At 39.1% G+C, this 15093-nt stretch overlaps 2 protein-coding genes across 4 annotated transcripts; both read left to right on the forward strand.

Moving 5' to 3' along the window:
• Positions 1 to 181: 181 nt before the first annotated feature.
• Positions 182 to 3881, forward strand: p2ry8 (P2Y receptor family member 8). The gene is made up of 3 exons (XM_038721005.1): positions 182 to 346; positions 1841 to 2160; positions 2585 to 3881. The coding sequence occupies exons 2-3, from the start codon at positions 1844 to 1846 to the stop codon at positions 3336 to 3338; spliced, it is 1071 nt and encodes a 356-aa protein (XP_038576933.1). The 5' UTR covers positions 182 to 346; positions 1841 to 1843; the 3' UTR covers positions 3339 to 3881.
• Positions 3882 to 4561: 680 nt separating this feature from the next.
• On the forward strand, positions 4562 to 13275 carry asmtl (acetylserotonin O-methyltransferase-like). Of its 3 annotated transcripts, XM_038721002.1 has the most exons (16): positions 4564 to 4657; positions 5538 to 5654; positions 6264 to 6395; positions 6482 to 6529; positions 6631 to 6695; positions 6790 to 6854; positions 7120 to 7228; positions 7601 to 7910; positions 7987 to 8220; positions 9113 to 9275; positions 9407 to 9606; positions 9704 to 9836; positions 9923 to 10063; positions 10247 to 10369; positions 10796 to 11047; positions 11280 to 11421. In XM_038721002.1, exons 2-15 carry the CDS (start codon positions 5562 to 5564, stop codon positions 10999 to 11001), a joined length of 2022 nt encoding a protein of 673 aa, XP_038576930.1. In that variant the 5' UTR covers positions 4564 to 4657; positions 5538 to 5561; the 3' UTR covers positions 11002 to 11047; positions 11280 to 11421. The 3 variants fall into 3 exon arrangements, with proteins under 3 accessions (XP_038576932.1, XP_038576930.1, XP_038576931.1); XM_038721004.1 differs by lacking the exon at positions 10796 to 11047 and having other exon boundaries at positions 4562 to 4657; positions 11280 to 13275; XM_038721003.1 differs by lacking the exon at positions 11280 to 11421 and having other exon boundaries at positions 10796 to 11158.
• Positions 13276 to 15093: the final 1818 nt, after the last annotated feature.

A 15093-nucleotide genomic window follows, 5' to 3' on the forward strand; every position in this document is an offset into this window, starting at 1 on the left:
TACAGACTGTACTACTTTCCTGTAAGCCCTTTCTAGTGTTCAGTCTTCCCATGTGTCATAAAATCATAAACCACATCTTAAGGAATAAGGCAATGATGCAAGTTATCATGTTGAGTAGGCCATGTGGGGAGTCTTTGACATATGCGTGTTGTGTCATATCCAAGACTGAGTCTAAGGGGTAGCTGTTTCTGAAGTTGGTAGGATGAAAATTGTCACATGATGCATTTCCTCTGTCACGCTGGCACTGTAACCCCATTTCCCCAGTAGACAAAATATCTGTACCTGCATCTACAACTGGTTCTCATATGATGCCTTCCTGTCCCATCTGCTTTCCTTGTTCATACAGGTGAGTGTTCAACCGACTTTTACTGAGATTTATGAGGAGACGTGCTAACCTTATGATCATATTTTTTACAGTTTTACTATTGACTTGAAATGGGCCTAAACTACACCACGTGTCAGTTGTTTAATACTTTTTTTGTTTGTTTTATTTTCTTGTATTTATGTTTGCTTTTAACGGTGAACAGTAAAAGCACTTTGATCAACATGTTGTTTTTGGCTTAAACCAGGAAAGTGAAAGATTGCCACCATGTGTTTTTCTTTCTTCTTTTTTTCCCCCCGGGCATTTTTATTCCGATTTTTAACACATACACACATCCAGCACACAGTGGCCACACGAACTAAACATCTGACTTAGCTACAACATTAGTATAATGTAGGCTGCATACAGTAACATGGCATACCCGCAGATATAACTGCACACTCACATAGATAGGTTATGTTGTGAAAGTATAAATATAAAAACAGTAGGAGCGGCTGTGGCTCAGGTAGAAGAGCCGGGATTCTAAAAGTCGGGTGGTCGAAGGTTTTATTCCCTGCAGTCACAGTTCAGTCAAGGTGTCCTTGGTTTCTGAATTTTAAATTGCTCCAGGTGCAGTGTGTGTGTGTGTGTGTGTGTGAGAGAGAGAGTATTATCGTGAGGCCTTTGGATGAGAAGCGCTGTTTCGCTCCTAATAAGCTGTTCGTGTGTGAATGGGTGAAGTGTTGGAAAGCCCTGTGAGTGGTAGGCAGACTACAAAACACATTATAACCCAAAATTTTGCTTTTCGTCATTATTGCATTATTGCCAAAAATGTGTCACTGTTATCATCCTGATCACTTTTAATAGTGTACTTTCCATTGTGTAACTTCCAGTAAAAATTAAAATGGCTGAATGTGTCTGCTGATTTCACCTCAGTTTGGTTTGTGGTAACTCCCTAAACTACCTCTTGTGCACAATGTGTAAGAGAAAGTGTTTGCCTTCTTTCTTCAGGTTGAAACATTAACTATCTCGCAAAGACGAAATTCAGTTGAGCCTCACCTCCCAGTTTAAGCTTTTTACAATAGAATCATTGGCAGAACTGTGGGTCTATATTTTTACATGTGTTGTTTGTACACTACAACTACCCAGAACGACAGTTGACACTTTTCACCACAAATCAAGCATGTCTTTTTCCTGTGTGAAAACTCCACCCAACACATGCGCTGCTAGCCCACATGCAACAACATATAGTAAGTCAGTGTGACTGCTGCTGGATCTGTTTCAAACCTTGACATCTATATGTTTTGCACATGCAAAAAAGGAAAGATTGCATTCTGTGGCATACATTACTCTGGACAAAGTATTTTATTGTTAGGTACATGTGGTATGGTGTATTTGTGATTCAAATATTGCAAAACAATTATACCACAATGATATGCATACATCAAAATGTATTGCCTATAATATTGCTTTATTTCCACCAGTATTTTTTATGAAAAATGTACCCACCACAAGTCTTTGTTAAACCCTGGCACACAGGTGATGAGAGGCCATTCCCATCCAATCATGACGGGGAATTCCAGCAGCCCTGTGCTAGACAACGCCACCCTTGCCTTGTTTCAGGACATAAACACCAGCATTGCCATCTCTGTCATCTACATGATAGTCACTGCCATTAACCTGGTAGGAAATGGCCTTTCCATGTGGCTCCTCCTCTTCCGTACCTCCCCCAAGACTCCCTCCATCATCTTCATGATTAATCTCACCCTCACCGACTTGGCCGTTGGCGCTGCCCTGCCCTTTCAGATTGCCTACCAGCTCAAAGGATACAACTGGAGTCTGGGGCCCATGATGTGCAGGTATTCTTTATGGTTACAGAACAATGGTAAAGTATTGCTGTAGGATTGGTGTTAACAACAGAGATCTACAGAAAGTTGAGAGAAAGTTTTTACCTTGTTTACCTTGTTTCTCAGGCCAAACCTTGTTTCCACAGCTACTCGGTGTACATCCACAGACCAAGAGTTTGACATTTTGAAAAATATGCTTATTGGCTTTCTTGCTGAGAGTTGGATGAGAAAAAATCTGATCAATACCACTCTGATATCTGTTTGTTTAATATAAAGCTACAGTCAGCAGCCAGTTAGCTTAGCTTAGCTTCAAGACCCTAAAAAGGCAAAACAAAAGTAATAAAATCTGCCAAAATGTCAAACTACTCCTTTGATGATGACTTTGTTTTAACCAGTTATTGAACAAAACACTGTTCTTCTATCTATCAATCTATAGTTTCCAGACCCTCGTCTTCTACACCAATATGTATTGTTCCATCCTGACCATGATGGCCATCGGAATTGACCGCTACCTGGGAATCGTCAGGCCCATGCTATTCAGGGAGACCAGGGAGAGGAAGTCCATAGCTGTCATCAGCTGCCTCCTCATGTGGGGTTTGGTCCTGAGCGTTCTGTACCCACTGATGACCACAGACCTGACCTTTGACATTCCTGAACTCGGGATTACCACATGCTTTGACATGTTGAAGAAAAACATGCTCCCGAGCCAGTCAGCCTGGGCTGCCTTTCTCTTCACCATGGTGTTTGCCCTCTTCCTCTTCCCTTTCTGTGTCACAACATTCTGCTATGTCAGTATCTTACACAAACTAACCAGAGATTCAAAGACTGCCCAGAAAGAGAGAGCGATACGTCTGACTTTCGTTGTGCTCCTGGTCTTCACCCTCTGCTTCGCTCCCAACAACATCCTCCTGTTGAGTCATACTGTGATGAGAATCTTCTATGGTCAGTCTCTCTACATGGCCTACAAACTGTCTCTCTGTTTCAGCAGCCTGAATAGCTGCCTTGATCCATTCATTTACTACTTTGCTTGCAAGGATTTTAGACAAAAGGTGAGACAGATAATGAATCTGCAAAGCCTGACTAGTGGGGACTCAATGAGGATGGAGCATAGAGAGAGTTTGTATTCGGCACATTGCACTTTCGAAGGTCAAGAGAGAGAGCATAGCAAGGTGTCTTTGATGCCACAGTAGACCACAGAATGGAGCGACAGTAAGAATAAAATAGATGTGAGAAAAGAAGTGAGAGAAAAAGTGTGTGTTGCCCTGAGTGTGTCAAACGTTTGCAATGTCTTTTCTTGGCTCAACATTCAAGATAATTTTTTTACATGTATTTTTATGTGCGCCACAAATGATTATCGACAGCAGCTGAGTCACTTTGCACACTTCATTATTATTGCATTATGTTATGTGTTATTTTAAAGAGTGAAAAAAATGTTTATTGTATATGTATTTTATTATCTGCCACAAGCTTCTTAACAGTTTTTTTCTGTCAATATATGTAGCATGCACACGTGTAGATAAAGTGTGAATGAAATCTATGTATTGTATATATTATATAGCCTTCTCTGCCCGAACATAGTTGTACTTCTCTGTAAATCACAGTGTACTGTGTGACTGGGTATAGACCTTTTCACCTTATATGGGAGAAATGGACAGAAAGTCCTCCTATTCTTATGTTCATTTTCTTTGTTTTCTTACTCTACAAAAATAAAATTATTATTATTATTATTATTATTATTATTATTATTATTATAAGTAGTAGAAGCAGTTGTAAAAGAAGTAGTAGCTGTATGTGGCACTTGCCGGCTGGGAATGCGGGACTGGCTAGAAATGGAGTCAGAGGATAACAAAGTTAGAAACGAGGGCATGAGGATTAGAAAATTAAAAAGAAAAGGAGGAAGAATAGTGTGTTTCTATTCAGACAGACAGTGAGTGTTGGAATGTTAGCTGTGACACCAACAGATAGATTTTCAAGCATCCACATGAGGTCGGAAAGTTTGTAAGAGGTAAAAGTGGTATGTTATCACTGATTGTGTCAGAGAGATAGAGTCCTAAACCTTTTGTATTTGAGATTATAGCAGTGTATGGCAGAAAAGGAATGGAGCTATCAGAGTATCTGCTTAGACATAAAGCAATTTGGCCAATTGTGTCATTGAAATACTGTGAAAATAATGAGAAACTTTGTCAAAATAATGATTAATCTCATTGTTTTGTAATAATAAGTTATTTTGAGATACTATATCATTGTTTTAAGAAAGTTTCTCATTATTTCAATAAAGTAGTCCTAAGTCATTATTTTGATATAATTAAGTCATTATATTGAGAAAGTTTCTCATAATAATGAGTCATAGGATCGTTTTTTTCCCCATCACATTGGCGAGAACGGGCTTCCATAGCTAACGGTGGGAGACTGGTGGACCCGCCCACATTATGAAACGTCATCACGTATGCGCCATTACGTTGATCGTTCTAGCAAGCAGCGATCCCCGTCAGTTTCCTGACTTGTGCAGGTAAGGTAACATTACTGCAAATCTTCTATAATGTAACATTATTTTTTAGTGACTGTATTCATTCAGCCGTGTCCTTTTTTGGGGGGTGAACTTGCTTCACCTTACAGTGACGTTTCGTTCACCTGCGGTAAAGAGGCTCATAGTAACACCAAGTCAGCATATGTAGGATAGCACAGTTGTGATACTATGTAACGTTATGTCGTATGTTATAGTATTAGGTTAAATGCTTGAAACATATTTAGTAACGTTAATGTTACGTGATTAACTTCAGAGAAACCACATATTGACATTAGATATTAATTTGGGAAAGCTGTAACTTTATTGACATGGCTACATTATACATGAAGTTACTCTATGTAATTACAGTGAGTGGAGCTGTCTTAACAGCAGTGACAGCAGCTCATTGTCTTGTTTTTAATGCATTAATCTGCTGTGTATTGGCTTAGGACTGCAACTTACAATTACCTTGATTATAGATTAATTGTTTAAACCATGAACCTTAAGAAAATTTTAGTAATGCCCATTATAATATCCCAGAGCACAAGGTGAGGTCTTTAACCTGCTTATTTTGTTCAACCAACCGTCCAAACCCCCAAATATACAATTTTAAATTATTTAAATCGGAGGAAAGCAGCAAGTACTCACATTTGAGGAGCTGGAAACACTGAGTGTTTGTACTTAATTGATTGATTGATACAATAGATGTTATGTTGATTGAGTAATTAATTAATCAACTATTTGTTTCAGCAATAGGTTATGTGAACCTGTCCTCTGTGACAGTGCATAACTGAATAGTTGCAGTCATCTGACTCCGTATTGCTGACTCTTTTACATGAACTAGGCCACATCTGTAATGTTTAACTCCTTAACCTAACTTTAGGGGCAGTTAGATGATAAGGCCACCATGGTGCTGAACCCTGTCATTTCCAAGCTTTCTGGTAAACTGGTCGTGCTGGCAAGTGCTTCTCCTAGGAGACTGGAGATTCTCCGCAATGTGGTATGTTACCCTCTGGTTAAACTCAAGGAACTGTATGTATATCACAACAACTCTACATTTAGTTTGATTGTAAACGCATACAATTAGACATATTAATCTGGACAAGTTTGCACAGGGATTCTCTTTTCAAACATCTTGACTTTTTTTTATACAAACTAATACAACAAAAACAAATTTGGGTCTTGTAAATCTTCCATGATCCAATCAGAATATCGGCCCATGTGCAGTCCTAACAAAACTGTTGAGAAACCTTGGGCTAAAATGAAAATGCATCACATCTCTTATTTTGTCACTATTGGTGTCAGTGATAATGAATATAATGATAATGAGTATTTATTTTATAACTAGACGATAAATCAGCCAGACTGATATATTCGTCAATTTTAGCTTAGCAGAGATATATCTGTATCAATGTACACATTGGTTGAATGTAACAAGAAACTGCAGTACAGAAAATGTGTATGAGGTTATTTAGAAACAGTATACATCACCAGAGAGCACTGACAAGTTTATTTTTCAGCTGTAAAACATCCTACGCAGTATATATTTTGGTCAGTTATTTTAAAAAAGAAGTATATGTGGTTTGAAGTATAACTTTTTACATTTCAGGGCTTTCAGTTTGAGGTTGTACCATCCTGGTTCAAAGAAACTCTTGACAAGGGACTTTTCAAAGCACCTCACGAGTATGCTGTTGAAACAGCCAAACAGAAGGCCCTGGAGGTGGCCAGGAGGATGCCCTTTGTGAGTTAAGCTTCTTTGTGTATGACAATATACAGTGTATATTACCTTGTTGAATTTATATAATATTGTATATGCATTTGCTTTAGAATCACCTGAAGACTCCAGACATAGTAATCGGAGCAGACACTATAGTGGTAAGAGAAAGAAAGCCTTACAGTGTTTTATCTGCTTACTTTCTGCAGTATGAGTTTTTTTTAGGGCGGGTCACTCTGGTCATTGTTTTTCAATTCTTTAGACTGTAGATGGCATGATTCTGGAGAAGCCAGCAGACAAACGTGATGCTTACAGGATGCTGTCAAGGTCAGTGTCATTTACATTACTTTTAGAGTTAACAGAAACCGCAAACCAAAGACCAGATCTTGTTTAGTTTCTCTTCTTCATTTTTCTGTTTCAGCTTGAGTGGTAAAGAGCACAGTGTCTTCACTGGTGTAGCTATTGTCCTCTGCCATGAGAAAGAAAGTAAGTCACAAGTGAAAATGGTGAGACTTATGGTTTATTTTCTGAAGGGATTTGATGAAGCAAAGTAGTTAGAACAGTTGAGCCCATTTAGGTACTTTTTAATTTTTTAAATTTCTTATAAGTAAGGAAGAATATCTGTGAGGGAAAACAAAGTAATGGAGGATTCTATACCAGTTTCCTAAATGGATATAGGAGGAATTTACTGGCCAAATGTAGTGTTTCCATCAGTGGACATATTTCATTTCTAAACCTCCGTGCCTCTCAGATGAAGAAGTGGATTACCAGTTAATTGACTTCTACGAAGAAACAAAGGTGAAGTTTGCTGATCTCTCAGAAGAAATGCTGTGGGAGTACATCAATAGTGGTGAACCCATGTGAGTATGAATGCTTGAACTGTCACATGTGCACATATGTAATAGCTATTGATTTCTCTTGGTGTAACTTAACCAAGCATTTGATCAATGGAGGTCATTCAAGTGGATGTTCGCCACATGAACCTGTTGATTTTTGGACTTTGATGCCCGAGTTTTGTTCCAGCTGTGTTTGCCATGTCCTATTGCACAGGGATTGTGTCAGCAAAAAAATCTAATCTTGTACTGGGTCAGATGAGGTGTATTGTTTAATTTGTTCTCCATTTGAAGAGTGTACTATTAAACATACAGCCCCTTTGTGTATGTGTGCACATGTTTTTGTATTAAGAGTGTATGTTGCTGTGTAATTGAAATGTTTGTGTCTGTGTGTGTCAGGGACAAGGCTGGCGGCTATGGTATTCAGGCTCTCGGTGGCATGCTAGTGGAATATGTCCATGGAGACTTTCTCAATGTTGTGGGTTTCCCCCTTAACCACTTCTGCAAGCAGCTGGACATTATTTACAACCGTTGTACTTCCTCCTTGGACCAGGAAAGTCTGCCTGGCTGCCTGAGCCACAACGGCACTCACACCACCTCAATACTCACTCAGCCTCCACCCAACCCACCAGCTCTGTCTCGCCACAGTCCCAATTCTTCAGCCAAGCACAACCCCTCACCCTGCCCTTCTGCCAGTCCCGTCCCTAAGGTAATTTTTTCTCACCCTGTGAGAGAAATCTGTGACCTGTTGTTGATATTATTAAGTAACAGTCTCCCTTTTATAGGTGAAAAAGAACAACAGTGAAAGTTCATGGACGCTGGTCAACAGCCTGTCTAAACATACAGATGATAGAGAGGCTGAGTTCCAACACTCTGAGAATACAACATTATCACTGATGACCAGTAGAGGGCAGGTGACTGAGTTCAATGTGACGGAGAAGGAGGATAGTGAACTCCCAGTAAAAAAAGAAGACTTGCAGCAAATCATTGAATTGATGGATGGATTCAAAGCCTCAAAGGTTAAAGATCAACTGTATATTCCTATACTGTTAAAGCTCAATGTGATGCTTTTCATTTAATAATTGACATTGCTGTAGTTGACTTTGTGAGGATGTAATGAAGCGTTTAGCTCAACTTAAAGGAATAGTCTGGCATTTTGGGAAATACTCTCGTTTGCTTTCTTGCTGAGAGAGGGAAGACTGCCACCACTCTCATATATGTACATTAAATGTGGAGCTAGAGCCAGGAGAAGTTAACCCAGCAGAGAACAAAGATTGAAAGCGTAGGGAAATGGCTTGTCTGGCTCCCAAAGTTGATCACCTCTACCAGCACCTCTAAAGCTCATTAATTAAAATGTTATATGTTGTTTATTATATCTGTACAAAAACCAAATTGGAAAAAAACAAGTTGTGTTTTTTTTACAGGGGGTTATATGTGGGATTAAATCTGTGGGGGCAGTAACCTCTTGGAAACTATGCTGATTTTCTAGAAACTACACAAGACTTCAGAGAGGAGGATATAATGTGTTAATTCGTGACCTTTACAGGTGCTGGTTTATATTTAACAGAGAGGATGGTGCTGATCTTCTCATTTAATTCTCAAGACGAGAAAGTGAATTAGCGTATTTTCCAGAATGTTACATTTATTCTTTAGGATTCTGAAAAATTGCCTATTTGGATCTGTAATGTACTCGATAGTATGCTGGTATCGATCTGCAGTGGAACACATGCATTTGTAGATTTTATTGAACAGAAATGAAAAAAATGATGTCACCATTTGGTATGTGTTTCTTGATCTACTCAATCTGCAAGCACCAGGCAATCTAGAATCACATACCAAATTCACATAAATAAAATAATAAAAATAAAACTTTGCTTCTTGATCAATTCTGCTTTTCCCAAAATGTTCCAGGTACTCTTCACTGCATCCAAGTTGTGTGTGTTCGATGTGCTACAAAGCAGGCCAGGACTGGATGCAGAGCGGGTAGCTCAGGAGATTAAAGCCTCTGTGAAGGGGACTGAATGCCTGCTGGAAGCCTGTGTGTCTCTGGGACTGTTGAAGAGCAAAGCGAGAAGTTAGTCAGCATTTATCTGTGTTGATCATTACATGATGATCCCTATTACATGATGATTTTAATACCTTAAAGTGATAGCATTTAATACTTGACTTAAAATGAACCACGTTTTATGGTGTTTCTACTCCCAGCATGCCAGAAGCCAGTGTACGAGAACGCAGCTCTTGCCACTCGTTTTCTGCTGTCAGATGCTCCTTTTTCGCTGCAGGGCTACATCAAGCATTGTAACGACACAGTGTGGTCTCTCTTTTCTCACCTTGAGAGTGCTGTGCAGGAAGGAACCAACCAGCACGAAAAGGCTTTTGGCAAGAAATCTAAGGATATGTTTCAGGTGATTATCTCCAAGTTCAGCCTCAGATCGATAAAATAGAGGGGGAATTCTCTGTCAACTTTTTTCGTTCCTCTAAGTCATTTGTTTCTATTTAAAGGATACTTTCTACAACAGTCAAGAAGTGAAACTGAGATTCATGAGTGCCATGCACAGCATTGCTAAAGTTACAGGAAAAGCTGTAGCAACAGCCTTTGACCTCTCTAGTTTTAAAACTGCCTGCGACCTTGGAGGTAAGGACAGAACTTACAGGTTTAAATTATGTCCTTAAGTAATAAACCATTCTTTCACGTATAATCTTTTTGATTTTTCCCCCCAGGATGCACTGGGGCCATGGCCTATGAGTTTACGAAAGCCCACCCTGGGTTATCTGTGACAGTATTTGATTTGCCAGCTGTTGTTGAGATGAGTGAACATTTCCATCCTCTGCACGCAGACAACAGGGTATCATTTGTTGCAGGTCAGTTTGTGTATGTGCATCAAAAAACAGTCCTGACAGTCGATTTTTAATGCCACGATTTTTAATGCCACAAAGCAGGCTAATGCAGTGTAATTAGCTTATTTTGTGGGTCTTTCATATCAAAATAAAAAATCACTCACTCTGTGACTATAACCCATGGCTTTCTCCTTTCTGCACGAAAAGGAGACTTCTTTAAAGATGAGCTGCCCAAAGCAGACTTGTACATCCTGGCGAGAATTCTCCATGACTGGCCTGATGAGAGAGTGCATATTCTGCTGAGTAAAATCGCAGATGTGTGCACACCAGGTAAAGGCCATTTCAGTCTTTTCACCTTTTAAACTACATATGTTGAACAATGAACATAATTCAAATATATTCTTCACATATGTTTAGTATAATGATCTGACTGAAAGTAGATGGCAAAAGTCTGTTTTTCCTTTTCAACTGATTTCAGCATTCTGGTAAAATCACTGCTTTTTAGTTTCATTGAAACCTGTTTAAGAACTGCAGCTGTAACCGGTTTTTCAGTATTAAGTAAAACCACACTTTGCAAGAAGCTGACAAATTCAATGCCAAAATAGCGACTTGATGCTAGTTTTTTTCCTCCTTGTTCTTCTTGATCTTTGCCTAAAGCAAAGGAATGCAAGGGGATAAGGGATTACAAAATCACCACTATTGTGTTCTAAAGTTTTACATCTGCATACATATCATGCCCTTGAACCATTGTGCCAGGCTGCGGACTTCTGCTAAGTGAGATCTTCCTGAATGAAGACAGAAGTGGCCCAAGTCGTGGGTTGCTCCAAGCCCTCAGCATGAGCGCGGGGAAACAGAGGAGCACTACAGAATACAGTCTGCTTTTGAAGAGCCATGGTTTCATAACAGCCCATGTCAGACATACAGACAACCTCCTGGATGCTATGCTCTGCATCAAAGCGTGACTGACACCCTCAGCAACACTATATGGATGTTCTTGTGATACATACTGTAGGTAACCTTTGCTAAAATCAAGGACTACAGTCAGGAATGTTTTGATGATAAAGTGTGAGTTCGTAAGGCAGCCTCTGTGAACCAATAAAAAGTGTCTTTGTTTTAACATTTTGGTGTTGTGTGAAGACAGCTTAAGTGGAAATATATATTTGAGGTATTACACAAGAGGATATTGTTATAATTTTCCTATAAATTAAGGTCTTGAACAATCTCTTTTGTTGGCTCCTAGGATGTGCAGTGCTCATAGCTGAAACCATGTTGGATGGACAGACACCCTACTCAGCTCTGCAGTCTTTAAACATGCTTGCCCAGACAGAGAGCCAGTATGCAGACTTGCTGAGCAAGCATGGATTTGGGGACACACGGGTGGTTCACACTTTGAACTTCCTTGATGCTTTTTTGGCCATTAAAAAGTAATGTGAATCATGCACGCAAGTAACCATGTTTTGCATTCTTTTGATTACAAATGACAGTCATTGTTCAGTTTTTTTCCTTTTGATCAGTGGTGTAAAAAAAAAAAGTAAAAGAAGTAGTACCACAATAGATAATACAGAATGTTTAAGTAAGCATTTAATACAATCCAAACACACCTCTTAGTAAGGAATTTTGTGTCCACTTTAACCTTGATCCGGGTATAATAAAATGGGTACTGAATTTTTTAACATTTAGGCCCCAGTCAGTCAGCGTTAATGGCGTTCTGTCTCAGAAGCAATTGTCATCCACAGGCTCATCCCAGGGGTGTGTCCTGTCCCCATATACAAATGACTGTAGGACTCACCACAATAACAGGTTGCTTTTGAAGTTCGCGGATGACACAGTTCTAGTCAGTCTGCTCCAGAATGGAGAGGTCAACCATGGGCCTGTTTTGAATGACTTTGTTGATTGGTGTGACCACCACTTCTTTAACTTGAAGTTAAATGTCCTTAAAACTAAAAACATGGTCATAGACTTCAGAAAAACTCCCCACTCAAACTCTCCGATAATCAAGGGCTCACCTATTGAGACAGTGGAGTGTTACAAGTACAGGAACAGTTATTGACAAAAACTTGAACTTTGACCTTAACAGTTCTGCTGTCTGCAAGAAGGGTCTTCAGAGGTTTCATTTTCTGCCCAGACTGAATACTTTTAATGTGGACAAAACTTTGATGACTATTTTATAAATCTTTTATTGAATCAATTTTAACTTTTTGTTGCATAGCTTGGTATGGGAATCTTACGGTGCAAAGTAAAAATAAACTGTCTAACATTGTTAAGGTAGCCAGCAAAATAATTGGAACTAAACAACTTTCCTTGGCAGACATCTATAAAAGACAAGTTATACTTAAGGCTCAGACTATTACAGCCAGCTCTGACCACCCTCTCTTGGAGGAATTTGTTCTTCTGCCTCTGGGCGAAGATACAGATTGCCCATAATAAAAACGAACAGATACAAATTTTCCATTGCACCCACGGCAATTAATGCCCTAAATTTGCACTGAGCTTGAGCTGCTGTTCAGAATGATAGATTGTTGAGGCTACCATTTCAACTTATTGAGTACTTTTAGACGAAAAAGAGAGGTTGTATATAACGGCTGTTCTTATCTTTATTTATGCCTCATGTATGTTTGTTTTAACCCTATTGCAAATCAAATTTCCCCTGGTGGGACAATAAAGCGGTAGTAGTCAGAATGCAGGACGGCTCCTTTTCAGAGTGTCAGAAAATGATGTACATTAAATAATTATCACCGATAAATTAAGGTGTAAGCTGAAATTTAATGTATAGGTAAAGGTGGATCTAATCTGACTATTTTATATACACTATTAACTTATTATAGATGTTGAATTATGACAGATGTATTCTTTTTTTTTATTATCCGGTATACCACAGCAACAAACAAACTTAAAATAACTGAATTTATGTGTTAGTCACCCATTGGTACTACAGTACCGTTTATATCATAAGTGCATACCTTCCACTTGTTGCAGGAAGGATACACATCACACTGGTGTTCAGTGTAACTGTGCACAACTTTGACATGAGTAACAACAAGTAACAAGTAGCAATTTGAACCTTGAACACTATTGTACACTGAGTGAGATAGCCTGCTAAGTGTACACAAAAGCCATCCAACGTCACTGGTATCCTGCATGTGATGCAGCTACTGACTCGATATCCTTTGTATGCTGATGTACAACAATGAAAAATGATGCATTAAAAAAGTAAAGTTTGTTTACCAGTAAAATGATACCAGGCTCATTGTGATACTTATAGATGGTGAAATAAGAGCTGTGCTTGGCTTGTTCCTGAGCAGTGAAAAGGCATCATCCCAAAAGCAAAAATTATCCTTGTGGTAATTATCTATATATATATATATATTTCTCGCATGCTTCATCACTCAAGCACTCATATCTGGGATTAGATAAGCAGACAAAGTTGAGACAGTTCTCTTGTAACTTGCATTCTGGTGCTGCTGCTGGAGTTACATCCCTGGATCTCTGCAACCCATTGGATATTTAATGTGGACATGTGTTCAGGTCAAATCGGATGTGAAGCCTGTACCAATCTAGGGCTTCTTTGTTTCAGTGTCGGGGGGCTGATCATTTACAATACAGGGCTGCCTATACTTGTCTGATACAGTTCAAAGTAAAAAAAAACAAAATCTGATTTTTTTTGGGTGTGTGCGATCAGCTGGATGACAGCCGTGGCTGGAGGGAGCACCCTGCCTCTTAAACACTCTGAAGTGTCATATTTTAATGATGCAATCTGGATGCAATGGGAGAAAGATGATTAAAGAAGAAATAATAAAATCTAAGCAGCGTTATTATCGCCTAAGTAGGATGTAATTTTTGTACAATAATGTTTTGTGTCTCCCCAGCAGACATGGCTTCATGTTTACCTCAACTTTATTGGAGGCTGGAGGAAGATTGCCAGCGACAAAGGGGGCAAAGCATATTGCAATGGGGCCCTCTCAAGCATACTCCAAGACATGGGTGGAGCATTTGTCTTGGTCTTGTATAATGGGGTTTGTTTCCAAGTTGACCCTCTTTTTTTACAAACTGGTACAACCCACATAACCCTTTAAGCGTTATAGAGCTTTAACCTAGCAATTTTGCGTGAAGTTTGCGTCACACTAACCCACAGACAAATCCATCAAAGCACTATTTAAACACATCATATATTATTGCCCCATATGGTCTTTCTGACCATAATTGCCCTTTTTGCAAAGAATGATCAAACTCTCACTACTTATCCTCTGACATTAATCAATCCCAACTTCAAGCTGTAGAGAAGAAACTTTGCATGTTACTATTTTACTTTCAGTAGATGCAGCTCGCTTCCTAAGTGATATTTGATACGCTGGAATTTTAACCCACATATTTGTTTTGCAGCTATTTCACAGTTTTAGTTCCCTATTACAGTATGTCAGTAAACCTCCTCAAGATGGCATCACAAACCTGCAGATCTCCTCAGAAAACTTGGTGAGACACACAGAGTTCCGTGTTTTGTTAAACTGTTTAATTCTTTCCAGTGGCAGCTAGATGTGTGCTGTAGAGATCTGTTGAACATTAAGTGACTGCAAGATATCAAAATTAAGATTTATGTTGCAAAGTTTGGGAATATATTTGTGCTTTATGCATTTGGTTGGGTAGGATAGTCTTTTAAGCACAATAAACAATCCCATAATGTCTAACAGATATTCCTCATGGATTGCAGTTTCGAGTCAGTGGGTAAAGCGGCCAAACAGCTGATGGGAATGTGGGAATATCTCTGGCCAGGATAAAATGCTCTTATTCTTTGTGACACTCAAGTGTATCCGGATTATTCTTCATTTTGGATCCCTCACTAAGTATTTTTCTTGAAGTGTAATAAGGGTGGTCATGTTATTAATGGCTATTTTCTTGTCAGTCTGGGCTCAGGCTCTTTGTGACATCTAACTGATTTCCATTACTCAGATTTTGTTCATTCGATGAGCAGAGACAGGGGAGGGTGGACTGAAGTTCAAATATGATGCAGAGAGTAAATCGTTTAAGGTTTTTTTTATTGTGAACACACAGTGAATGCA

Source organism: Micropterus salmoides, unplaced genomic scaffold, assembly GCF_014851395.1.
Source record: "Micropterus salmoides isolate LMB-PRFRI ecotype aquatic unplaced genomic scaffold, ASM1485139v1 Ms_hic_scaffold_15, whole genome shotgun sequence".
NCBI classification, from domain to species: Eukaryota; Metazoa; Chordata; class Actinopteri; order Centrarchiformes; family Centrarchidae; genus Micropterus; species Micropterus salmoides.